Consider the following 27,837-nt stretch of genomic DNA (forward strand, 5'->3'; position numbering starts at 1 on the left):
CATTCTTAGCTACATAGGAAAGATCTTCAAATTCTTATCTCTATCCTGACCTCTCTCCTGGGATCCAGATTCTCATTTTATCAGGCTACAGGACATTGCCACATCCCTTTGGCACCTCTACTCTTATCTTCTTGGTCTTTTTCATACACACCTGTGATATACACACCAGACTTTACACACTCCTCCCAAGTTCTTTTTGATTTCAACTCCCAAATGCCTCTCCAATTTGTCCACCCAGCTCCGTTCCCACTGCCACCTGCTTAGTCTGGGGTCTCATCACTGCCCACCCCCCATGCCCCACAGGAGGCCACAATGACTGCATGACCGTCTCTGTGCTTCCAGACTTAGCCCTATTGCATCTTTTTTTGTTTCCCTCAAATTTTGTTTCTGAAGGAGCTGGTCACATCTGTTCCGGGCTTATATCAAAATCACTGCCTGTCTATCCAAATTCTCTGTCCGGTTCTCACCTAACACCTGGCCCCCACATAGGACCCAACCAATGTCTGTCACATACACAGGGGCCAGGAGCTGAGATGCTTACTACAGGGCAGCCGATTCATGGTTCTGATGCGATCTTTTCAGTCTCAGAAAGCTCTATTCCTTAGAACGTCTATATTTCCTTTCTGCAAATGATATGCTTCTGTAAGCTGTTGAAAGCGTTTTAGTTGTACTTTAATACACCAAAATTTCATCAGGATACATAGTAATTGGGGTCCCAAATCATCATCTCCTATTTTTGGAAATGTGAGGTAGACAGAAGTAAACAAACATCCCTAACAAAGCCTTTTACACAGGTTCTGGGCAAAGGCAAACTATTATATGAAGGAGAGACTCCTAGCAAGCCCTCTGATATGGGTGAGATGGGGCTGATTTTAGATAGATACTACAAGAAACAGGCCATTTAAAAAAAGGAGCAAGCCAAACTCTCCCTGAAGAATGAATTAGGAATAACTTTTTTCTGCCCACCCTCCAACTATTCCTTGTTTTTATCTGCATCTGCGGCCCCCCGGATGGGCTAAGGTCATTGAAGGGAAAGCAAGAGGAGCTCAAACGCTGCCTGTGCCCGGCCAGAATGGAAGCAGGAAATGTGAGAGCTCCCAGAAGCCGCCCGGGGATCCGGTCGGGGCGGGAGCCGGGTTCCTGGTTTTGGAGGCCTCTTCAAATGGAACTTCCAAGTCTTGGGCCAAACTTCCCCGGTGGTGTGCTCCCCACTGACAAGACTCTGTGCGTTTGGCAAGCCGTGCAGTCAGAAGAATCTGGCTCCCTGTGCATAGGGCTCCGACCACACATAAGGGCTCAACTACGAGTCCCCATGATGGCGACCTCCATTTTCACTGTGAAAGCCAGAATCCATCACTAGCCTCCTGCGTCCCAGGGGGCTGGGAAACACCAAAGCCCACCCTCTGGGCTGAACAAGAAGAGACTTGGAACCAATACCCAAGAAAAAGAAAATAATCTACGTCAAGCCAAATTTCCATCATCTGCAGAAATCTGAGTTGTTCTCCAGTGCAAAGAGCTGGCCATTTTATATAACTAGAGCTCTTTGGAATATCTGGTATTCCATTTTTTTTTTTTTTTTAAATAAACGAAGGTCAACGGGTCCCTAAGGGAAGGAAGACGAATACCTCTATGACCCTGACAGTGTGCTGGGTGCCTCTGCACAGCTGATCACATTAAATTTCCAAGGAAACTTATGAGATGGGTGTTATCATAGCCATTTTAAAGATGAGGAAGCTAAGCTTAAAAAAAAAAAAAAAAACCAGCAAAAATAAAAACAGCTGTTCAAGTTAAACACCTTGGAGGTTTAACTGTCCTTAATATTTTATAAAAAGGAAAAATTAGTGTACTTTGCACTAAAAATAGAAAGGCTTGCATAACTGGGATAAGGCTCAAATACCATATCACCCATTGTATTACTGTACACATCACAGTGTCTCTTAACTTGTCCATCTCCAATGTCGCCAGCTTAAGCACAGGACTGCAGGTTCATCTCACATGCCCAGCACAGAGCCTGATCCCGTCAATGTCCACTGAGCTGAATTTCTAATTTTACTCCATCAGCAGTGAGCCAGATGTCACAGCCAACAATTCCTCAGGCGGGTCTCTAACAAACGCATTGCAATCCACCGGGACAGAATCTGTGTGGCAGAGCTAGGATCTGACCTGTCCTCTGCTTCTCCATTTTCCACTACCTGAAATAAGCCCTCCAGTTTTAGAAGCAGGTTCCACTCAGGGTACCATCCTTAAGATCATCTAGAACCTGCTCAAATCTGTTCTAGGTCCTTAATTATAGGCAGCCTTTGGCAAAGAGCTTTGGAAACACGACTGCAAAGCCTTAGGAAACAGGACTCTCTCCCCTATTCCACCCTGGGTTGGCAAATGAAGCCCCAGCACAGGGCATTTCTTCTCATCTTCTTGGTCTTTTTCATATACACCTGAGAAACACACAGAATTCTTTACACACTCCTCCTGAGTTCTTGATTTCAACTCCCAAATGCCTCTCCAGTGGTCCTCTTCTTGGTCCAGAGAGGCAGGAATACCTGAGAGCAAGATAGCAGAGTAGAAAACCAAAAGGCCAGGTGTGGGACCAGCCTCTTTATTCTCTGAACTGACGAGTCCCCATCTCAGAAATGAGCACAGTGACACACACACCTGGGCTCGCACACACACCTTAGAGTTTCCTGGAGTTTCCTAACAGCCCCCAGCATCTTTACCCATAGGACAGGGATTATAAACACACCTGTTTCTGAGTTATTCTGGGGTTACGGACAATACTGTATGTAAAATGTTTGCCCCAGGCCTGGTGGACATTAAGCTCTCAAAAAGTGGTAGTGATTAGTAGTATAATGATGAGTACAGTACTATTAATAAGAGTACTTTCAGTTTGTCATTCTAAAATGTATTCTTTTCTCCATTTTGCAGAGTTCAACTGATCCTCAGTTCTCTCTCCACCACACCACACAGCAAAGCAGGAAGGCTGTGGTCCTCAGGGACAGGGTGTGATACGGGTGGTGGGGCGGGACTCAATCATCTTCTTTCTCCTCCTCCTGCCTTCCCGAGACTCCTCTCTGGACCTCTGAACCACATTCTGGGTTTCCTCCTCCTCCTCTGAGGGTGTCTCCTCCGTCTTTTCCTGTGCTTTAAGTCAATCTCTGGATTTGAGAGGTTTCTCAGGGTTTGACTCCAAGCTTCTGATTCTGCCTCTCCCCAGCCTCCCTGCCCAAGGTGAACGCATCCATTCCCGTGCCCTGAACCTATACCTTCACTGGCTCCAGTGTCTCGCCTAGCCCCCCAGAGCTGAGCTGCAGCCTTCAGCTTCCTGGCGGACATCCGCCCTTGAATGACCCTCGAACATACTGGAAATGCACCTGGGGCTTCCCACGGGAATCAATTCCTGCCACCGCCCCTGCCCCTCCCATCTTCCCCATCCTGATAAGCTGTACCACCATCACACCACCGTCCAGTTTCTCAAGATGGAAATCCAGCAGTCATCCCTGGTCCCCCTTCCTCTCCCTCCCGTATCTACTCAATGCATTAACTGTCCTGATGGCAAAATACATCCCAAACCAATCTACTTCTCTGGTATCTGTCGGAGCCAATTAACCTTAGCCGAAACCATAGTCACAAGTAGCCGGCTTTATATTGCGAACCTGATCCAAATCACTGCCCCCTGGAGGGGAAAAGGAAATGGCAACCTACTCCAGCATTCTTGCCTGGAGAATCCCAGGGACAGAGGAGCCTGGTGGGCTGCTGTCTATGGGGTGGCACAGAGTCAGACACGACTGAAGCGACTTAGCAGCAGCAATAGCAGCAGCCCCTTCGAGGCTTCCCCAGCACCAAGAGCCGAGTCTTGACTGGGGCTGTCAGCTTCTGAATGAGCAGGGCCTTCCTCCACACAGCTTGTCCCTCTGCAGGAGGGCTCAGCCATCACCTTTGGTCCCCAAACCTCTCGATTGCCCCCCGCCCCCCTGATTCCTGCCCCCACGCCAGGGGCTTCCTCCACAGCACAATTCTCAGCCTTTCAACATGCTTATTTTTATGCCCTCGTTTATTATTGATTTCTAAAACCAGCTTGAACATCTGTAAGTTCACGGTTCACGTATTGCTGAAGCCTGGCTTGGAGAATTTTGAGCATTACTTTACTAGCGTGTGAGATAAGTACAACTGTGCAGTAGTTTGAGCATTCTTTGGCATGGCCTTTCTTTGGGATTGGAATGAAAACTGGCCTTTTCCAGTCCTGTGGCCACTGCTACAGTTTTCCAAATTTGCTGGCATATTGAGTGCAGCACTTTCACAGCATCATCTTTCAGGATTTGAAATAGCTCCACTGGAATTCCATCACCTCCACTAGCTTTGTTCATAGTGATGCTTTCTAAGGCCCACCTGCCTTCACATTCCAGGATGTCTGGCTCTAGGTGAGTGATCACACCATTGTGATTATCTTGGTCATGAAGATCTTTTTTGTACAGTTATTCTGTGTATTCTTGCCACCTCTTCTTAATATCTTCTGCTTCTGTTAGGTCCAGACCATTTCTGTCCTTTATGGAGCCCATCTTTGCATGAAATGTTCCCTTGGTATCCCTAATTTTCTTGAAGAGATCTCTAGTCTTTCCCATTCTGTTACTTTCCTCTATTTCTTTGCATTGATCGCTGAGGAAGGCTTTCTTATCTCTCCTTGCTATTCTTGGTTTTAGAAAAGGCAGAGGAACCAGAGATCAAATTGCCAACATCCGGTGGATCATGGAAAAAGCAAGAGAGTTCCAGAAAAACATCGATTTCTGCTTTATTGACTATGCCAAAGCCTTTGACTGTGTGGATCACAATAAACTGTGGAAAATTCTGAAAGAGATGGGAATACCAGACCACCTGACCTGCCTCTTGAGAAACCTATATGCAGGTCAAGAAGCAACAGTTAGAACTGGACATGGAACAACAGACTGGTTCCAAACAGGAAAAGGAATACATCAAGGCTGTATATTGTCACCCTGCTTATTTAACTTATGTGCGGAGTACATCATGAGAAATGCTGGGCTGGAAGAAGCACAAGCTGGAATTAAGATTGCCGGGAGAAATATTAATAACCTCAGATATGCAGATGACATCACCCTTATGGCAGAAAGTGAAGAGGAACTAAAAAGCCTCTTGATGAACGTGAAAGAGGAGAGTGAAAAAGTTGGCTTAAAGCTCAACATTCAGAAAATGGCATCTGCTCCCATCACTTCATGGGAAATAGATGGGGAAACAGTGGAAACAGTGTCAGACTTTATTTTTTTGGGCTCCAAAATCACTGCAGATGGTGACTGCAGCCATGAAATTAAAAGACGCTTACTCCTTAGAAGGAAAGTTATGACCAACCTAGATAGCATATTCAAAAGCAGAGACATTACTTTGCCCACGAAGGTCCATCTAGTCAAGGCTATGGTTTTTCCAGCGGTCATGTATGGATGTGAAAGTTGGACTGTAAAGAAAGCTGAGCACCGAAGAATTGATGCTTTTGAACTGTGGTGTTAGAGAAGACTCTTGAGAGTCCCTTGGACTGCAGGGAGATCCAACCAGTCCATTCTAAAGGAGATCAGTCCTGGGTGTTCATTAGAAGGACTGATGCTAAAGCTGAAACTCCAATACTTTGGCTACCTCATACGAAGAGTTGACTCACTGGAAAAGTTCCTGATGCTGGGAGGGACTGGGGGCAGGAGGAGAAGGGGATGACAGAGGATGAGATGGCTGGATGGCATCACCAACTCGATGGACATGAGTTTGGGTAAACTCATAGTGATGGACAGGGAGGCCTGGCGTACTGTGGATCATGGGGTCACAGTCGGACACGACTGAGCGACTGAACTGAACTGAACTGACTGTTGATTTCACCTGCTGTCCCCCACAGTGCCCGCTCCAAGAGGCTGAGGATGGCATCCATTCCGGTCACCCACAGGGAGCCTGACCCAGCACACCAGGGATCCGAATCAGGAACACTCAGGCATATTTGCTGAAGGATTAATAAAAGCACCAGGCCAGCCTTCTACCACTTTTATCAAGAGCAACTCCCTGCTGAGCCCCCAAAATCATCCCCCCTCCACACCATAGCAGGAGGACAGAGCAAGAAAGATCAGAGGGTCAGATCTGGCAGCCTGCAGGCAGGATGTCTTCCCAGGGTTTTACTTAGCAATCGTTCCAAGTTACAGAAAAGGTAAAATAGAACAATGGATATCCATGTTTGCCAGGCTCAATTTTTATGCTTCCTTGCTCTCTTTTTCTCTCTATACCCAGGCTCCCCACACACATTCACACACACACACACACACACACACACACACGCACGCACTTTTTGTGGCTAAACCATTTAAAAATGAGTTGCAGACTTCATTAGCAGGTATCTCCTACCAACACAAGACCTTTATCACTGCCCCCAAATTTAACAGTGAAACAGCCATATTATCTAATATACAGTCCATACACATATTTTTAGTGTTCATAAACAGTTTTTACAAAAGCTGTCCCCCTACCTCCCACCCAGAAGAGGGACCTAGTCCAGGATCACACATGTACATTTAGTTGTCATGACTCTTAAGCCTCTTTTCATCTGGAACACTCTCTGGAGGATTTTTTTTTTCAATCTTTTGTGACTCTGACATTTTGAAGCAATGTCTTGTCAAATGTCCCACATTCTGCATCTGATTGTCTGACTCGTCAGCTGGCAAAGTCTGCTGCACACGTACACACACACACAACTCCACTCTGTCTTGGTTTCCTAAAATCTATACATTGGGAGATTTACAGAAAAAAATTTTTTTTCTGACAAATCTTCAACTCTGGACTCTTTTGCTAAGAAAAGAACACCCAGAACACGTGGTAACTCTGGCTGTGTTTCCTCCTGGCTACAGACAGCAGGGGCCGAGGTACAGCGGGCCCTTCCTGAATCGCCACGTGGTGTGGCCTGACAGTGGCCACCCTGCCCCATCAATGACCGCCATGGCCAAGATCCCGCAGGGGGACAGAGGGTCCACGCCCACCAGAGGCTCTTACTTCTTTGGGGATGCGAGCAAATACTGATGTTTCATGACACTCCAGAGCAGATAAGAACTGACCCACCTCTGCCCAAGGAAGAAGCTATGGACCGTCCCCAAAGTATGGGCCAGGGAAGGGCACCTGGGGCCAATCCAAAATGCCCCAGGGGACATCTGGGCACCTAACTGCTTTCAGAATAACTCAGATGTTTCAAGTTCCGGCTGCATGTGGCATGCTTGGAATGCAAGTGATTCACCTCAGGGGACCTGGCCAACTTTTAACCGCAGAGGGTCACCTCGCGAAATGAGACAAAATAAATCCAGAGAATACCTGGCACTCGACGTTACCAAAACACCCCATCATTTGATCTCCATTCCTAGAATCTTTAACATCATTTCAAACTCAAAACCACAGAGAAGACACCCAAAGTCCACATCCAGAGACTCAAGAACCACAAAAGAAAGATCATCGGCATCGAAGGCAGCGCCCCCTAACCCCGCTGCCGTCCACCTGGAAAGTTGGTTCCCCAAAGGGTGCTGGCCAGCCCATCTCTGAGAAGAGACATCTCCTCTGCTCAACTCTGTGGCACTGCTACAGGTCTATGACGCAACTCTGGCTGTTAAAGAGTTCATCAAACCCCAGTAGGAATAATGCAAGACATATTTTCCAGGTTGTACAAGGCAGGCCAGGGCTTGATACGGCAAACAAGCACGTCCAAATGGCCTGTTTTCTTCAGACATTTTTCACTGGAATCCATCCAACTGAGGAGAAGGGGAAGGACTCACTTTCTGGGAAGCCAAGTACTCCATGCCCCGGGCCAGCTGGTAGGTGCACGACACCAGGTCTTTGAATGCCATCTGCTCCTCGGGAACACGGTTGATGTCATAGGAATACTCCATCCCGGGTGGCCTCCGGGCGCGGAGGTACTCCCGAAGGTTGCCTTTTGAGGCGTACTCGACGATGACATAGAGCGGCCCTGTGGATGGAAAACACGAGCTGGAGAGGCAGCGAACCCCAGAGCTGCCCTGGGGCAGCTCTGCCAAGGAGTTCGCAGTTATTACAACTCAGTGCTTTATTATTATTTTTTTTAATTTAAACATACAGAACGGCACACACAAAAATAGAACACCTGCCTACTAATCTTCCCCCAAATGACAACAAACACCCGGTCAAGGTAGACTCAACAGTCTTTAATAAAACAGAAATGCTTCATGAGTGCCCCTTTCTTGTCATGCCCCCTCTTGGAAAGCAACTGCTACCATAAATTTGCTGCTCTCATTTAATTTTAACAATTGTACAAACACATGTGTATCAATAAATGATGTATTATTTTTAGCAACATCAATGAGTAATAAAGACACTGCTTTGCAACAGTTTCCCCCAACACATGATCTTTCTGGAAGCCAGTCAGGCTGATAAAAAATAGATCCAGATCATTCCGTTTAACACTTACATAGATTCTATCATATAAATATACCATGCTGTATTTATCCATCCCCTGATGGGTTGTGTTCAGGCTTGGGCCATTGCAAACATCGTGCAATGAACATTGCAAGCTAGTGCATGTCTCCTTATACACACGTGCAATACTGTCCCTATGGCAGAGACCAGCCTGTTTTCGTGTGTAAATGTTACTGTCACACAGCGAGGCCAGTTCATTTCTGTATTGTTTGTGGCAGCTTTCTTACTCCAGCAGTAGAGGTGGGTGGCTGTCACCAAGCCAAAAATACTTACAATAACCGTTTACAGTCTCCTGACTCCTGATAGAGACCTCAAAGGGAAATTGCCAAGGCAAAAAACAGGCATTCCAAGTTCATTAATTATCATCAAACTGGTTCCCAAAGTGACAGATCATCTATGAGAGAAGCCAGGGTTCTCACTCCCCAGAAGAAGATAACATGTCCTTCCTGTCCATCTCCCCTCTTTAAGGCCACTCCCAGGGACTCATCCATAGCAAGACATGGTTCCTCAATCCCATTTCAAGGGAAGAACTTGTCAACCAAAATACACGATCTTACGTTGGGAACTCACTCTTAGCACTCACTAAACAAAAACATAATGAGATGGCCTTTTCCAAACACCCTCTAGGTTATGTCCAAAAAACCCTATAGGCCTTCCCATCCAGGGTCGCCCAACATCCACCTTTCCTCCTAGACCCCAGGCATGGTCATCAGGAACACCTTCCTGAGGTGGGTTTTAAAAAGAACTTTAAACACGTGCTTAGGAGGCTCTAGGAGCAAGATCTGAACATCCATAAGCTTCTAAAATGACGCTGATGCTGAACCCTGGGTTATATGAATGAATGCATTTTTTTCCTCCTACTCACCATCCTGAGTACAGGCTCCAAGGAGATTTATGATATTTTTGTGTTTCCCAATCATCTTCATCATCTCCATCTCGGACACCAGATCAGAAAGGTCTTTCTCAGTGGCATCATCTGGAACATTAGGTAAATTACAGATCAGTTTTGCTACTGTTGGTTGATGAACATTTGGTTGAAACAGAATGAAATTGAATTTCTGAACCAGAAAAGACTTTCCAAATCATCTCTCTCATCTTACTCATGAAGCAGGAAATGCCCAGAGAACTGCCCTCCTCCATGTCAAATAGCTAATTTGGGGTCAAAAGTGTCAAAAGTCAGGACAACATTACATACACCTTGGGTGCTAAGGCCAGTTCTTTCCCAGCAAACCTCACAGACAGGGGGGCATTCTTCCCTACCATGAAATAATTCCATCCTCTGGCAGATCGTAGGTATCTCAGAAAACCACATAAAATTTCAATGGGGCCTGAAAGCAACTGTGAGGACTTCTGTGGAGAAGGAGGAACGGGAGGAAGATGGGGGCATTTCATATACTTCAGACTTTCTCTGGATCACAGGCTGCTAAGCTGAGCCCTCAAAGCCCACAGGGCACTCACAGATGGATTCAGGCAAGGATGAAAGTCCCCATACCAGGACAAAAGTGTGCACCCGCTCCTGCATCTCGAGGGGCTGAAGGATCTCGCCTGCCATGGGCTTCCCAGGGGGCTGGGATTCCCATACTAAGATAATTAAAGTTTTAAAAACCTCTCTGCTCCATAATTTCAAACAAGAACAGCTTAGGTCCTGCATATCCTGGCTCATAGTTAAGCTTCCAGAAAGTGGCAAGATTCTTCCTCAGGTACCTGAATTGAACTAATTCAATAAGGGAAAATCTGAGCTTAGGCCATGGATGGAAGCCATGCTGCATAAAGCTCTTTGGCTTCACAAAAGGAAGAGCAACACAAGTGCCTGGAGTGTAAAATCCACACGAAAGCCCACGGAAGAGTGCACACCTGCCCCTCAGAGGGAGAGGCTCCACTCCAGTGACACACGGGACCCTCTCTAAGCTCTGAGATGCCCATTGGCTATTAAAATGACCACAGCTGATGTCTGTGGTCCTCCCAGGCATCACACCCAAAGGGGTGAGCAGCTCAAAATGTCCTCATTTTCCTGAGGAGCCATTCAGATCCAGAGCTAAGCAAAAACAACCAAAAAAACACCCAATCCCTTTCCAACTATTTCTACCCTGCTCCCTCCTCTCAGGAAGAGACGCGATGACTCAAAATCCCATGAAAGAAAGAAAAAGCCTGACTCCTGGGTGTCCACAATGCTTGATACTCCCCCCACCCCCACCCACACACATTCTGAGAACAGACCTGTCTGCCAGGACATGTGGGAAAAACTCTGCTTGGGGTGTCTTTTCTGAGATGCCCACAATGATATTTATAATGTAACCATTTCCTATAACTCCTCTCATAAAAGAATACTGTGGGAAGATGAAGTTAATGGTTAAAAGGTCTTCAGGCTCCTTGAGCAGGGTTGGAAGGTTAACACATAAATGTTCAGGCTCCCACAAACGCCTCTCGACGTCTACATCTCTGGGTCATTGCTCACTCATCTCTGAACATGTGAGCTATTCTGCACCAGCATCAATGCCATGCGCTCCCTCTTAGCTTCCTAAGCAACTCCCAGACCAGAACCATTCCCGCTCTGCCTCTTGCAAAGGAGAAGGAGTGGCCTCCTCTCTCTGAGCCTTCTGGGCTCCCCCTAAAAAGGCCAACTTCCCTTTATTTGTAAGATAAGGTTTGTGTTCTGCATCCAACGTGCCAACACTCATCTAAATTAATCAACTCTATGTGAGTCAATACTTTCTAAGCATTTCCAAATATAAAGGGAATGAGCTACCACTTTCTAACAGAACTGGCTTTTCTTTTTTATAAGTGCACACTGCTTAAGATAAATAGTCTGTCCAAGATGCTGATTTATACTGAAAACTTCTCAACCCCTAGGTCAACTATGTGCTCTTTGACCCCACACCATGATAGAGTTCACACAAAAGGAACATTCTTGATAAGGCTACCCCCTTCTCCTCCCTCCCCACACCACCCCCCTCACCTTTCAACATCTTCACGGCCACAGTGACTGCTTCCTTGGGCTTCTCCTTGTCAATTCCCACTGCTTCAGCCATGACCACTTGCCCAAAGCAACCTTCTCCCAAGGGTTTGCCCAGCGTCAGCCTGAATGTGTAAAGGGAGGATTAGTACATGGCATCTGGTACAGCGAGGGAAATTCCAGAACTCAATATAAAAATCTTTCAGCAGCTTACAAAAGCATGGAGCATTTATCATATGGAACTAATGAGACTTGGAGAACACACGCGCTTGAGTATTTTCTTAGTGACGTTTTAGGGAATGTCAGCGACTGCTGGAACAACTATTGAATGTCACATTTGTATTCTTGATTTATTTTCTTTAAGGAAGATATCCTTGCGAGTCAGGTGGTCAGCTTTCCTAAGTGCTAATGAGGAGAAGCTTTGATCTTGAGCCCATCGAAGATTTGTAATTTAGAATGTCTCAAAGAAAACCGTTAAACCTGGTTGGGTTTTTTTTTTTTTTTTTTTTTTTTTTGGTCTCTGTGAAGTGATGTCTTTAAAAATCACTATTATTTAAATACCAATGGATTTTATGGTCACATTCTGGGCCAAGTTACAAGATATGAATCTTAAACACATTTCAAGGAATCTCTGTTTTTTCATTAAAGGAAAAAGAAAACTCTAGAGAGAGGGGGGATTTTTCTGACATATTAGTTTAGAAATCCTTATAACTGCCCAAAATTAATAATGAAGAAAATCTAAAGTGAACAAAACAAACTAAATTTCTAAGGTCAGAAGTGCTACAAGCATCATGCTAACAGCCATATAGACTCCTTGGACAGTCCAAAACCCAACAGAATGGACGAGACTTTGGAACACTTTCAAATGTGGTTTTTCCATTTAAGTATAACACAGCAAAGTACTGAGCTGCCACTAGTAAGCAGTATTTTTGCTAAGTACGCAATGGTTTGAAAAAGTTAAAGCAAAGACCAAGGGTAGCGTGTGCTATGCTGAGGTCATTCCCTTCCTACCCTGAGCTAAAATGAAATTTAATATCTTGGCAGAAAATAAACATTTGCATTGGAAAAATGGCTAATTTATGTCCTATTGCCCTGCTACTACAAACATAACAATCCTTTCTTTGTACAACGTCTGCCTCCAATCTAATAAACTGCTTCTAAATAGCCTTCATTCATTGGAAATCTGCTCCACCATGGTTGTGCTAAACGCTATTTTGAAAGGCTTAGCACTCAGATTTTCCACACTCAGGGTACTCTGGGTGGGAGCTGACAGACAGACTCCCACTGCTGCTGGTGGTGTCACAAGTGGCAAAAGCTACGGCTTGAACCTGGGAGCTACAATTTCTTAAAATATGATCACAGCTCCCCAGCTCAGTCCTACATCCATAGGAGTGTGCACAAGAACCCACCAACTTGTTTAGTCAAGCCCAGGCTCATGAGAAACACCCCCTTCTCACACTCCACAGGTGAAGAAATCATTCTTTGTTTTTTTCTGGTACCTCACTGGTAAGAATGCAGTAAACAAGTCCTGAATGAATGAATGAACAGCACACAAGCTGGAATCAGTTCTGTTAACACTCTAACAAAATGATACCAGTACAATAATTTGGCTCCCATTTATGGCGTATGTTAATATCTCCTAATGAGCTGTTAGGAAACAAAGCTGGTTGGAGTTGTGTGAGTCAAGTGCCATGTAAGCTACCCCTCCTTCCAAAGAAAGGCTCCTCGTCACATCCAATCTCTGGAAAAGCTTATCTTTGTATTTCCAAATCTGTGCATGAGTTCCTTCTCTAGTCATTAGACACTTCTTCGACATAATCTCAAGAAGACAGTGCAAATGTCAAGACCAATAGGGCAGCTGTACATAAGCAAGTCAAAAGCTTATTCCAGTTGATTTGATGCAGATGTAGAGTCAGCAATTTCTACCTTCCATTACTCTCAAGCTGTTTAGACTCTAACCACTACAAGAGAGACCCTGGAAATGAGCTGACAGCCCTTCAATGACCATCATATTCACTTCAGAAGGTAGACCTGGGGGTTGGCCCCTGGCTGGAAGATGGATGGCTGGTAGCCCAAGATCTGTCCATTGGCTGGATGTCCATCTTCCTGAGATTTGAAGTTCAGATCTCACCGGTTATGAAGGGAAATTCACACGAGCCAAGAATTGTGCTCAGTCCTGGGAGGTCTGTACTATGACCTTCATTTTATAGAAATGAAGCTCAAAAAGAATCAGGTAACTCATACAAGGTTGCCCAGCCATTGGCTGGCAGAGCCAGGATTCAAATCCAGCCCAAGAGAATCCAAAGTCCATGAACTTAAAGCTAGACCAAGAATACACAGCTCTCAACAATGCCTTCACCAGAGCCCAGGTAGTCACACTTGGACTGATCTTATTGGAACACTTCTATATCACCCAATAAGGAAAATATCATGGACCATAAGAAATTCAATGGCAGGTACCATATTTGAAGATTTACAGCCCAATATTACATTAATAACTATTAAAAACAGCACTGTTGGGTGAAGATTCTTAAGGCAATTTATATTCTATATCTAATCCCTCTAAAGAAATGAACCATAGGACAGTCATGTTCTAGGAACCAGAAGTTAGAATGTCAATTCTGTTTTATAAATGGGATAATCCCACTTATATTCCATTTGACTGGATCTAAATTATCTAGAAAGCAAAAAAAAAAAGAAAAGAAAAAAATGCTAACAAGGTACCATTTTGTTTGCCAACCAGCCATGGCTTAGTAGTTCTGCTTTAAAAGAACTATTAAAAAAAAGAGCCCATGAGAGAATCAGTTCTTTGTTTTCCCTGGAGTTGATTATTTAGAAATACAATCTTACCCATTCCCATTGACATCATCACAACAAGACTTTGGCAATTACAGGTCATAAACAGAAAATGTCAACCCAGTGTCCCCATTTATACTTAAGTCTTCACTGGGAGATGTGTCCCCACTCAAGTACTCACTTATCTCTTGGAAACTCCCATTTGGGATCTTCTGGCAGCTCATACTCGGAGACCCCTGCCAGCATGGGGGTGTCTGCAGTTGAAGAAAGGCGAGTTGTAATCCTCACCAACGGGGTGTTGGAGTTCATAGAGGAGCTGGACTCAGCAGAAACCTGGATACAAAATGCAAAGACACAGATGTAACCCTGGCTCCTCCTGAGAAGCCTGGGAGCCGGCCAGCGAGCCCAGCCATTGGTCAGCTCTTAGAAAGCAAGGAGGCAGTGGGTTGGCCAAAGTCATGAATTTAAGACCAAACATTTAGGAGCTCGATTCCAACTCCTCGGTCCTCCCATCCAGGCAATATGTGCTAGATTTCATCCAACTTGTATGTTCCTAAAACCAGACTTACAAACAACATTTTTAGACATTGCTTGATTAAAAAAAAAAAAAAAAAAAGTCTTGTTTCCGCCCTAAACCCTCAACATATCATCTGAGGATACAGAGCTAGACCCCCATAGGCTTCATTCTTGCCTTTTTGCCTGGGCTTGTATCAGAGCCCCAGATTAGCAATCTCCTCCTGGCATACCAGCTCAGATGGTGAATCAATGCTATGCTTATGAAATTCCACAAAAACGTCTGGAAAATCGGCTCTTCAATCAGCTCTATCTTTTGAAATGTAAAGGAGAATACGTCAAGGATCTAGCTCTAGAATGAATGGGAAAAGCATTCTGGTAGCAACAAGCACCTTTATTCAAGGGTAACCAGAGACCCAGGCATTGGGGACCACTGTTTCCTTCTCCCCCATTCCTTCTGGGAACTAGCTGATGACCAAGTCAACTTTGGTTTCAGAAAGTAGTGAACGAAGAGTCAAGGGAAAGAAAAATACCTCTTTATTCATAATCTTGTGGGAAAGCTCCCCTCCCCATCCCCCACCCCCCCAGCAGCCTGCAAGGCTTTACTGAGTTTTCTCAGTTTACACTCATTCATTATAGTCTGCATTTGAAAAAATAGTTATTTCTTAAATATATCATCTTCTCTGTGCGGGTTTCTGTAAAGGAAAGTACCATTACGGGCTGCCTGACCATCACCTTATTCTAAACCATGAACAAGACCGGCCCAAGAGAACTGGAATCGGGTTTGACGTGACCCTGTCCCCTACATGACTCTCACATCAACCCTTCTCCCCAGCAGTGCTTACAAACATTTTAAAATCAAGATGGCAAGGACCGAGATGAACAAATTTAATGAGGATGAACTTTCAAGGCGGAGCCTGGACCATTCCCACAGGGAACCAGAAGATTGCTCTGGGAACATTCTACTTAAAAAACCTTGACTCTCTCCTTAAACCCAGACTGCCCTTAAAAAGCAGGGAGGAAACCTGAGATGTCCAAGAATAGATTGGGGGTGGGGGGGAAATCATTTCAGGAATAGGAAGCTGGTATTAGTATTACTTATAATATCAAGAAGAAGGCAATTTTTAATATAGAATTTCTATCATCTTTTTAAATGTACATGAAAACATTTCTGAGCCTTCTGAGCAGTCTTTTGTCAAAGGGAATCATGCATAAATTTTATTATGTAGACTCTATGATCAATGCTTACTCACTATGAGCATAGTAAACATATATATATATTTATGTGTGTGTTTAATGATATATATATGTCTACATATTTTAAAGGAACTTAGCAGTCATTAGTTTTGGAGCTGAGAGGGGCCTCATGGACAGATAAAGCTCTACGAGGCTTCACACCTAAGTGTCTGGGCCACAGAGGCAAAGAGCAGAAGCAAAAAGACGAAAAGGTAAAAAGAAAAAAGACAAAGGTAAACATGAAAAGCCTGCAGAATCCACCTCCGCAACACGCTGACCTCAGCTGCAGGGCCTCCAGTAACACCATCTCCCCAGCCTCCACTGACCTCATATATGTCTTGAGCTCGATCTGCAGAGAAGGGCTCAGACAGATTTCAAGGAACAGGTCTAGCTAAAAACACTTTCCTGAATCCTAACGCCCTGCATCAGGTTGTGAGCTATGGATGCCAAAGGAGATGGGTGTTCGCAGATGAAAAGGTCTCCCCCACGAAGAAGCACAAATCACCACTCATCATGGTGGGAACTCGGCTTGAAGATCACAGGCCAGAAGACTGGGAACAGCAGTCAGAGTCAGTCTGGCAATGAGACAGGACAGGCCCCAGCTGGTCAAGGTCTGGCAGAGTCCATAGCCAGAACACCCCCTCCAAGGCCAGTAGCGTAGCCCTGCTCGCTGGACCACAGGGTTCCTAGAACCCCTGTGCAGAGTGTGCAGGGAACTTAGAGATGGGGAAACCCTGACCAGGGGCCGGACCCATGCCCCCTGCACTGGAAGGTGATATCTTAACCACTGGACCGCCAGGGAGGTCCCTTAGCATCTTTTTAGAGTCATTTGCTGCTCGGATTCATGGGAGTTTATGACGACCCCTCTCTCTGGGGAAGCCTGCAGACTTGCAGCCTAGCACTGTTCTGTGTGTGAGATGCTGTCTGTCAGATGGCATGCAGCAGGGGAGAAAGCAATTCCACCAGCATTAAGGGTAGGATTTGCCTTAATGGTTTGAAAGATGAGACCCTCTGCTCACAGCCAGGGTGGGTGGGTAGGGCTGGAGGGGTCCGGCGGGCAGAAGAGCAAGCCTCAGAAATTAAGGAGTCAGGAGACAGTCCCAGGGCAGAAGGAGAGCTGGAGAGTTAAGAAAATCCTCATGACAAATAGGGCTTAGTGGCTGCCTCAGAAAGAAAAACGAAGCATTCAGTCAGAAGTTAACTGCTCCGCGGCTAACCTGTGACCCCAGAGGAATCTTTGCCCACAAACCCGTGACAAGAGTTCACACCCATACACATCTTCCCCCACAGACAGAGTGTCTCCCACAAGGTTTTAATGTGAAAGCTTTGAAAATGGAAAACCTTCCCCAACTTTGTTGCTGTCACTAGGATGAAGGTTATGGAAACTTTGTTCAGATTAAGGGCAGAGGTTTAGATTCCATGGACAGATCTGGAAGATACTTCTGTTAAAAAAAAAAAAAAAATACACAAAGAGAGAAAAAAGAGAAGAAAACGTCCCCAGTAGAAGAATCGACAGAATTCGATCCCTCTGTCTATGCAAGGTATATCATAATTTTACCTCCATGCATTTTACTATGCTTTTAAAATCCCCTCTGGGACTGTAAAACATGACTGGCTTTCTCTTCATTCCATCTTACTCCGAGCACTAACGTGTTTGCAGGGCTGGCCCAATCCCTTGCAGGCAATTCCTCTGAGGAACACCGTGTTTCTAGAGCTTCTCTCATCTGTACCACATTCTCCAAGGAATTCCACTGAATTTCACTTCTGAATCCTGCTTCTGCAACACAGGCAATCACTCTTTTTTTAGGTTGGGGGGGGGGCACAAAATCAAAATCTTCCCTTTCAGGTATGTTCCTTTAGTTCCAGGTTTCCTTTCCCTCTAATTTTAAAATATCCCATTGATAGTGATCACTGAGTTACTTAAAACAATAAACACTAACACGCTAAAATAAGCTGTTTCCCCACTCCCAAATCCTGGCAGGCCCTTTTCCGTCATGTTTTGCCACAGTCTCCACTCAGCTTCCTCACTCTCCAGAATCTCTTTACCATAAATTCCTCATGCCATAAATCAAGCTTTTAACTAAATGTGCTTTTTCTCCTATTTCCACAGCACATAAAGGAGATTAGGTAAGGAAGTGGGTTTTTTTTTTCTTTTCTTTTTAAAGGGCCACCAAGAGACTGTGTTGTCCTCTAATACTAGATTTGATTCATCAATGAGAGGGGTCCCTGCAGAGAACAGGGCAGGCAAAGGTATAGATGCCACGAGGAGGAGGACTCACACATGAACCACAGCCAGCCAGAGAAACCCTCTGATGCTCAGTCCACGGATCCACATTCTCAAACCTGAGCACGAGGCCCCAGGGCTAACACAGTGATGCTATAAGCATCGCCTATCAATCCCCAATAGCAAACAAAGTGCCTTCACCACCTAGAGCTGGCGGATGAAATAAAAGGTCAAGGGATGGGGGGAGGGGAGGGCTTGTTTTCCTTCCATGACAAATTTTAGGTAAACAGGCAGGGGAGCTAATTTGACACTTACTTTCCTCCTTTAGCAAGTCTCTGCCTCCCCAAACCTCTCCCCAGAGAAAACCTATCAAACCCCGACCAGTCTCATTAGCCCAAACCCAGGTCTGATCTTAGCCGAACTTTGTGTCTTATGGAAGCTGAGAGGAGAGAACAGCCAAGTGGGGGCCAGGCGCCCACATGCAAGGGCAAATTCCAGTTAAGCCATCCATGACCATCCAATTACCTACATGCTTTCTGGAACCAGCCAGGTTCCATTAGAGCACTTGAATGACCAAAATACAGAGAATGTTCCAAGATCACACTGTTTAGCTGCTAGGCAGCACATGAGCTTCTAGATGTGGGCCTGCCCTGCACAGAATTCAGTGGGTTTCAAAACACGGCCCCCAGAACTGGCTCCCAAACCACACATGCCATCTTTGTCCCATTCACAATGTCCCTGGGAATGTGTCCTTTGCCTCAAACATACTGTTATAAAACATGACCTCGACTGACCTTGATTTTTCTCTGGTTTTCGATCTATCTGTACCAGTAATCAAGAGGGTGAAATTAAAGTCTGGAGAAAGGAAAAAAAAAAAACCAACCCTGCTGCGCTGTGCTGAGATGCTGGTGGTGAGATAGCATGAGGTACATGCATGTGAGGGGTTACCTGCTGATGCAAGTGTATCTCCATCCCACCCTATGGAAGAGTCTGGCTCTTGAAAAAGAACCGGATGTGCTCACTGAGAAACCAACTCAACAAAGCCAGCAATGCTGCCTACCTCCTGAACAAACAGCTCACTTCCTTTCACACTTCTCCCCGCCCCCACAGAACTAATGTGTGCCACACACGAAAGGTACAGCCCACCCGGCAACTCAAGGATGTGTCAGGAAGACTTCCCAATGGCCACGCAGTCCACTAGCAGCTCTGGAGACCTGTACAAGAGCCAACAGGCTCGGGCAGAGGCCCCTCTCTGGGCTGGCTCTTGCTGGTCTCCTTGTCTGAGCCCCAGCTCAGAACACGGAAGGATCCCTGCCAAAGGAAATAGGGAGACGCCCTACACCACCCACCTCCCCCACCAAAAAGCTATTTCTCTTTCCCCAAACATCAGAATGCATAAGGAGCCTCAACAAACTCATGGTTACCAGGAAATGATCACAAGGAATTTCTTCTTTGGTACCAGAGAAAAATATTTTTGTGTCAAAAACAAAAACTCATATGTTGGTCTTACACTGGTAAGTCCAGTACATATTAGTAAATGTCAACAAAAAAATTCACAATAGGATAAAACAATTTTAAAAAAAAAAATCTGCTCTTGTTCCAAAAAGGGAGCAACGATGGATCTAGTGAGATGTGGTCTGTGCATGTCTGGGGAGGGACAAGGATCAGGGCCAAGAAGATGAAATTCCAGGCACATGCAGGATGCAAGTGCCTAGGAAATACCGAGGAACAGTCCATCCCCAAGACATCTAATTACAGCTCACCTGTCGCCAGGTAAAGGCATGCCTGGCATCCCTGTGGTATGCTCTCTGTCATCAACGTATCTGCAGGCCTTTCTGGGGCTTTTCATTCCAGCCACAGTCCAATAACCCTCTTTTATCCCGGTATCTGATAAGCATTCTTCCACCAAAGGGGCCATGCTTATTATGGACGAACGGCTCTTTGTGAAGAATCAGTGGGTCCCACATGTGCAGCTGAGATGTGTCAACATCCCCCCAGATAAACGCCCAGAGATTTGTTTTTCCAGGGAACTGGTACCTGCCCACTTTCTGCTGCTTCTCTTACACTATCTGACCCTACTGAAACACAAGGCCATTGCATCTCAAATGAAGGCCCCCAAATAACTTTGGAGCCATTGGCAAAGGCCACAGGCCATGTCTTTCATGAAACCTGTGTTAGACTAAGCACTCAGAAAATTAAGAAGGAAGGAGGGGTGGGAGGGATAAACGAGGAAGAACTAGAATGCTGCCTTCAGTTACACACAGGGAAGGACAGGAAAAAGGACCAGCTTAGACTGAGACAGACAATGAAGAAACACCAGTCAGCCAGAGGGAAGTCAAGCACAAAGACCAGAGTTGAGTCAAGGGGATTTTAAAGGCATCTGCTTCTTTACTAAATAAAAAGAAGAGCACTGTAACAGCTGCAGGGAAAAAAAGCATGATGAAATGATTACAGGACAATGGTCTAGCTACACCAAACTAAAGGTTTCTTCCAGAAGGTAGCGTTTTTCCCTATTAGAAAAAAAAATAATAGAGATGGGAATACCACTCCCTCTTTCACGTCCCTAGAGTCAGGATCTCAAGATGGTAGCTGTAAAAATGGTCCAAATAGCTGTAAAAATGGTCCTGAGGGTCGGGGAGGGGTGGCCACACCACCCAAAGGTCACTGAAGGTACCATGTTATAAGAGTCATCTTGAGACTGAACTCTCCCAGAGTCAGACAAGTGGCCTCATCATCAGTTCCCTGGCCCCAAGAAAGATATGCTCAGTCGCTTCAGTCGTGTCCGACTCTTTGCGACCCCATGGACTGTAGCCCACCAGGCTCCTCCGTCCGTGGGATTCTCCAGGCAAGAACACTGGAATGGATTGCCATGCCCTCCTCTGGGGGATCTTCCCAGCCCAGGGATCGAACCTGCACCTCCTGCATTGCAGGCAAATTCTTTGCCGATGAGTCACCAGGGAAACCCCGAGAAAAACAGTGCGCCACTTTAATAAAGCAGCATTCTTGGAGGCAATGGCATCTTCCTCCCCTGCCTCACCCTGCTGCCACTCTCGACACCGTGTGGGCACTGTCCTACACTTGGCACACACTCCAGATGCTACCCTCGGCCTCCACTTTTTTCTTTATAGCCTCCGTTTAGAAAGACCTGCTTGAGACAGAGATTCAAAGAAATCAACAGGGACCCATTCAGCCCAGAGTTCGGAGCTGGGCTGAGAACAGCCATATCTGTGCCAAAACCACTGCTGACCAACTGGTTCCTAATGTTTCCTAATGCCTTGTCCAGCAAATATCATTGCCACCTGCAGTCCCAGGAGGGGCAGGGCTGGGATTAATCCAGAGTTTCTCAGAGTGCATTTCAGAATCATCTGAGGACTTACTTAAGATGCAGATTTCTAGTCCTCTTCAAAACCTACTCAACCGGAATCTCTGGGGCTGCTACTAAGGAATCTGCAATTTTCACAAGCATCCTGTACACACTGAGTTAGACTCTGTGAGTTAGCCATTTTCCTTACTGTTTCAAAACTCATGCCTTTATTGGAACCAAGTACTAAATACTTTTGGAAACGCTGCCTTCACACCTGCCTTCCCCTTCCATCTTCATGAGCACTTCCAGCCCCACCAGCTTTGCCAGGCTTTGGTTTAAGGCAGAGGTGCTGGCTCCAACTTGTCCCATCTGCCCGAAGCAAAAGTAAACCCACCGGAAGGCACAGACGAGCAAAAAAGGAACCAACAGGACCAAGGTTAACAAGCTCTAGAGTAACAACAACTAGCTGCCCGTTCAATATACAAATCATTCTGCCACCAAATCCAGTCATGTTCATGTGAACACCGAATCATAACATATTATAGGCATCTGTATGTATGTGTGCTCAGTCATGCGACCCCATGGACTACAGCCTGCCAGGCTCCTCTATCTGTGGGATTTTCCTGGCAAGAACACTAGAGTGGGTTGCCATTTCCTCCTCCAGGGGAATCTTCCTGACTCAGGGATGGAACCTGCATCTCCTGCATTGCAGACAGATTCTTTACCACTGAGCCACTGGGGGGACTATAGGATTCTATTTTAAGAATCAGAGGTGGAAGCCAAATCCAGTTAAGACAGACCTCATGGGGTAGTAGTTCAGACACCTCCAGGTACAGGTTTCTGACCTTGACTTCAAAAAAAGTAAGTCCAAGAAAACCAGAATCCCTTTCTTTCCAACAGGCATCAGTCTATCGCCAAAAAAAAAGCATTCGATCACAGGGACAAAGAGGGCTTATGCCACTGCACTTGAGTCCCACCAAACACACCAGGGTGCTGCCTCTTGGGTTATTTCCAGTCCTGCAGATGAGCTCAGAGTCTCGCACCATTGGGCTTTCTCACCCTCAGAACTAGACTCAGCTGACCTCACCAAAGCACCAGGACTTGACCTTCCAAGCTCCAGACACTGATTGGACGGATGCCCACCAAGAGGCCGGTGGGAACAACTGGCACAGGGATGCTCCCCAAAGTAGAAGTACAGAAGCAGAGGAAGAGACCCAAGAGCTGGCTGGGCGTGGGGGAGTGGTAAAGTTCTTCAAACTCTTTATCTACTTTCTGTTACCTGTCTCCGCAGGGGGATGCGCTTGGTCAGCTTGTGCACAGCCGGCTGGCTGCTGAAGTCTGGCTTCTTGGTTGTGTTCCTCATCCGGCACAAGATGACTGTCACCACCATGCAGGCGATGAAGAACACCCCTATGCAGTAAATGGCTATTTCCAGGTAGTCTGGGGAAGCTGGGATCTCCTTTTCTCTTACAGGAGCTAGATTGTAGATCACAGGAGAGGAACAGATAAGCAGGCCACAGAGTTAGGAGACTGCACTGATGCTTCCTGGCCTAACTACAGGAAATCAAAAAGCGACAATCATTCCCAAGGCAAGACGGGCCTCCCAGCAGCTCAGCGCTGCAGGAGGCATGGGCTCTGGGCCTGCTGTGCACCTCTTCTAAACCGAAGTGAATAACTCTGGGCTCCTTGATTTACCACTGGGGCCCAGGTGGTCTCTTATCACTATCCTCAACGGACCTCCAGAACCCTGAGATCATGATGGATTGGCTGACACCAAGGTACGAGGGTCAGGTTACAAGGTCACATTCCATTAAGACATTTGGGTAGGGTAGGATGGTCACCCACACCCACGACAAAAGGGCTGCCTTCTTCCTTGATGGTCTCTGATGCAAACCATTTAAAAATTCTTAAATATGAACGATGCCCACTTTTTTATCTAAAGGAACAGTGCCTCTGTCTTATTTGGGTGAGCTCTTCCAAAGGAAGATGTGACCAAGTCATGCCCAGATGAACACAGTTTCAAAGGAAACAAAAAACTTATTCATCTACTGGGCTGGTTGGAAAAGGTTCAGATTTCTAAACATAGTCCAGTAGATTATTTAACTAAACAAACACATGCTTTTAATAATAAAGACTGAATTGGTTATACTATAGAATCATTATGTCTATATGATAAAAAGTATGTAACATTCTTTCATCAATAACCATTAAAATTTTTGTGTATCTGGTTACACTCAAGTCACAACTTTTAAAGAAAAAACAGAGATGATGTCACACGTGAGGACACATAAAACTGCTTAAGTTAGAAACTCTTACACTAACTTCCAATAATCTGCTCCCTCCTTGGTCCTTAATGATCAATCGACAAGCAGTGTATTTCCAAATAGTACTTTTCTCAAACTGCATTCTTAGTTAATGTGCTCGTACTGTCAGGCAAATCGGTTACGAAGTGCCAGTTAGGCACTTGCAAAACGCAGTACTGCAAGTAAAAGCAAGCTCAGTACACAAGGCATCTCACCCACCATCTCAAAGCAAATACTCAGAGCGGATTCACAACAAAAGGAAAAAATGAATGCAATGGCATTATTTAAAGCTTATACATCTGAGTCAGAAAACTATTTGCAAGATAGTCAAAACTCTTAGCAGCATAGCACAAAATGAAATGATCAATTTATTTTTGCTAGATATAAAATAAGCATGCAGGTAGGCACCAAACTCTAAAAATAAGGAATTAATAACTGGAGTGGAACATTATGTATGGAACATTATGAGCTGGCAAACCATAGTCTATGCAGTTTCACAAAGGAAATGACAAAGAGACAGATGTATTAAAGAAGATAGTAGTTAAAACTTGACTAGGGTAGAGATGTCAGTTAAAAGATTTAGACAGCGGCAATGTTTAGGCAAGAGGGCTTCAGTGATGTTGATTTCTCTGTAGGGTAGAAATAACATCAAGCCCAAGATGGCAGGAACATGCTTTGCAGTAAAAGCCTAAGAGTCTGTTCCATTACATCATGCAGCAAGCCACCGATCCCCAAGTAGATAACACACTGCTTCTGAACACCCTACACACAGAGGTGTTTCTGCCCAGGAGCCTCAACATACACCCATCTATTTAAATCTCATTAAAAACAGAGAAGTGGAACAAAAAAAAATTCTTAAGTATATATGGGATTTTAACAAAATGGAATTTGAAATGAGAAAAATCACTTTGAATTTTACAGAGTGATTTCAACTTCTTCCTTAAAAGAAACCGGGATGGGTGAATTTACACAGTGACTCAATAACTCACTAAAAACATAAGATCTCTCGGGGTTTGGAGAGTAAAATTTCACTTGCTCATAAATAAATGCGTGGGTAGGATCTCATTGCAAGTGAATTTCCAAGGCAACTTTCTTATCCCAGGGGGATAGTTTTAAACATTTTGAAAAATCTTTATGTGAGGGGGAAAAGGGACCATTCCTGAGAACAGAAGCTGTGTTAATTTCATAGCAATCAACCAAGAAGAGGGAAAAAACCATGGAGAGAAAGAGCAGTATATACCTGGCAGAACTGTCAACCATGCAGAGTGAAAGGATATCCCAATAGAATTACCCGCCAAGCACGTATATTCCCCAGCATCCTCAAAAGTTACATTCCGAATATAGAGAACCTCAATTTCTTTGTCCGTGGTATTAACACCGGCAGCCTAGAAAACAAGGAAAGCAAGAGAAAAGGCTAGACGACACAGGAATGATTGTGGAGGGGGCCATGGAACCATGAGGCATTGCACCGGGACCTCCAGCGGGTACCGGCCACCGGAAGATTCCAATCGCAGCCCATCCACAAAGCCCACAACCAAGAGACACTGAGCAACACGGAGCAGCTCACCTCCACAGGCCCGTCACCACACCGGCTTCACCACCTAAACATACATGCATGCAACCAAAGGCATGGAAAAATCAACCCACAGAGATCATTCTCTGGGTCTTTGCTTGCTTGCTTTGGATGGAGGAGTGATTTTCCAAAAGCAGGGCACCCAGAAGTCCAAGCTGGGTTCTGGTCCTGTTGGCTGCAGACTCCCACCTTGAAAAAAGGATGGCTCTGTCTAAATTGTTGTATTGCAAGACAGCACACTGCAGGTAAGTCCAGGTGGATACTTGGCATATCCTTCCAGGCCTGTAAGAACCACCAGGCTGGGGTTCTGTGTTGGTTACCAGGCTCTGGTTACTTTTATTCCTATACAACCATCTTGACATACATTGCATTAAAAGAAAGTGGAAGAAAGCATGATATTGATAGCAAAGAAACTGGGCTCTTTTTTTTTTCTTTCTGCAACAAAAACATTTGCATGTGAATCATGACAAATTGGTGGCTCAGACAGTAAACAATCTGCCTGCAATGTAGGAGAGCGGGGTTCGATCCCTGGGTTAGGAAGATCCCCTGGAGAAGGGAATGGCTACCCACTCCAGAATTCTTGCCTGGATAATTCCACAGAGGAGCTTGGTGGACTACAGTGCGTGGTGTCACAAAGAGTCAGACACGACTTGACTCATATCACGTTCATATGAAAAACTGAAAAAGGCAACCTACTGTCTTTAATAGCCAGTCAGCAGTACATTTATTCACTGAGATGGAATATCCTTGAACTTGGGATAACAAGGTCAAGGACAGTATAATGTAAGTATCAATTAGGTAACAAAGAAAACAGTGTTCTGTTGAACCAATGATATTGTGCCAATATTTCTCTAAAAACTCTGGGGTTGAGGAGGTATCAAATTCTGCTGTTATGCAAATGCCACAAACACAAAATACAACAGGCACACCGGTGTGTGTGTGGAATAGTGCTGATGTGCAATAATGATGGGAGATGTGCAGCCTGAACAAGAGAAACCAGAAGGAACAACTTCAAAACTGGGTGGGGGGTGAAGGGCAATCTTCAAAAGAAATTAGAGCAAGCGCTTTGAACATGTGTGGGTATTTTTCCATGGCTGCTGGCATCCTACCAGCTGCATCACGGAAGAAAGATTATCATGAATATACCAAGACCACAGAATCACCCTATAAGCTGCTTGCAATCTCCCAAAGCACCAGGTCTTTTCAGCTTCTATATCCAGCCTTCTTTAAAAAAAAAAAAAAAAAAAAACCAAACAAAAACGTTGTTACCTTGCTGTTTTGGCAGGACAGTGAGCCAGGCAGACTGGTTGGCCTGCCCTATATAATTGGAGACCTTACAAATATACTCCCCAGCATCCGCCTCAGTCACATTGAACAGAGCCAGCACTTCTGCATTGGAACTATTTATCCCCGAGTGCTGGAATAGACACAGGAGAACAATATAACGGCCAACCCGGAAGGACTTCACAAGGTCCCACCACCAACACACCACCAAAAAACCACCTCCATCTCATCTAAACAGCAGCATCAAAGGGCTGTGGGTTTAGAAGGAAGAAAAATAAGTCAACTGGTGGACAGTGGAAGTGACCCAGTGGAGAGGGGACGGAGGGTGTGATCGATTCCCTTGAAGAAAGGGCCCGCAGTTCCCCAAGCTGAGCATCTCTTTCCTGCTTTTTGGATCCTGGGTGTTTATAGCTGGAGAGCACACTTTGGCGGTTTAATGTTCTGAGGTAAGCTACCTATGGTTCTACTGGAAGCCTGTTCTTCCTAAGGACATTCCCTATGAGCAACTCAATGTGGGAGACATGTCAGGGAGTGTGCTCAGAAGTATTTGTGCAGACTCAGCTACCGGTTGCTATCACCATCTTGAAGAGCAAGACAGATCTAAAAAATAAAGAGGCTGGTGCTATTAAAACTGGGTCTTGCAAGGAACCAAAAAAGAACTACATGGGGAAGAAGGCTTCCTTGTTCTACATTTCACGTGTGCAGAAATACCTTCTCAAATTTATCATCTAAACCACGTGTGAAAGAACTTCAAAGGTTATGGGATTTCTTTTAAAAGGAAAATCTAAATTGTTTCTAAAAGGTGGCTACTAAAATCTGATCCTAACATCATGTTAAGAAAAAACATCAGTGGAACAATAAACGTTGCTATAACACCTAGAGTTTATAACGCTCTTTCCAGCTACTCCAATCCATTGATCTGCACAGCGCCCTGTGGGGGAGATATTATCACGATCCCCACTTTTATAGATGTGCAGTTAAGCCTAAACATCTCTGAGCTGATAAACAGCTCAACTCTTCTGACTCCAACTTTAGTAGTCCTCCCACTGCCCCACGGCTCCCTTCTGAGATTTTATTAGCAAGCCTAATGATCTGCTAATTCTCAAACACACTCTGTGCTGAACACATATGAGAGTCATCTTCTCTCAAATTCAAAAGGAAATCAATGAACCTGCGGCCGAACTC

General features: G+C 45.2%; 1 protein-coding gene across 19 annotated transcripts in view; it reads right to left on the bottom strand.

Moving 5' to 3' along the window:
* FGFR2 (fibroblast growth factor receptor 2) overlaps positions 1-27,837 on the bottom strand; it is a 106,108-nt gene that overhangs the window by 9,951 nt on the left and 68,320 nt on the right. For 5 of the 19 annotated variants that reach the window (XM_040254895.1, XM_040254883.1, XM_040254891.1 and 2 more), the window contains 6 exons: positions 26,638-26,785; positions 22,766-22,968; positions 14,397-14,548; positions 11,423-11,544; positions 9,332-9,442; positions 7,791-7,981 (listed from right to left, as the gene is read on the bottom strand). In XM_040254895.1, the coding sequence (XP_040110829.1) occupies positions 7,791-7,981; positions 9,332-9,442; positions 11,423-11,544; positions 14,397-14,548; positions 22,766-22,968; positions 26,638-26,785 (927 nt within the window). Of the gene's footprint in view, positions 1-7,790; positions 7,982-9,331; positions 9,443-11,422; positions 11,545-14,396; positions 14,549-22,765; positions 22,969-25,035; positions 25,181-26,637; positions 26,786-27,837 lie in introns of all 19 variants that reach the window. The other 14 variants (XM_040254893.1, XM_040254888.1, XM_040254900.1 and 11 more) reach the window with 5 other exon arrangements.

The sequence above is a fragment of the Oryx dammah genome, unplaced genomic scaffold (assembly GCF_014754425.2).
Source record: "Oryx dammah isolate SB20612 unplaced genomic scaffold, SCBI_Odam_1.1 HiC_scaffold_14, whole genome shotgun sequence".
NCBI lineage: Eukaryota > Metazoa > Chordata > Mammalia > Artiodactyla > Bovidae > Oryx > Oryx dammah.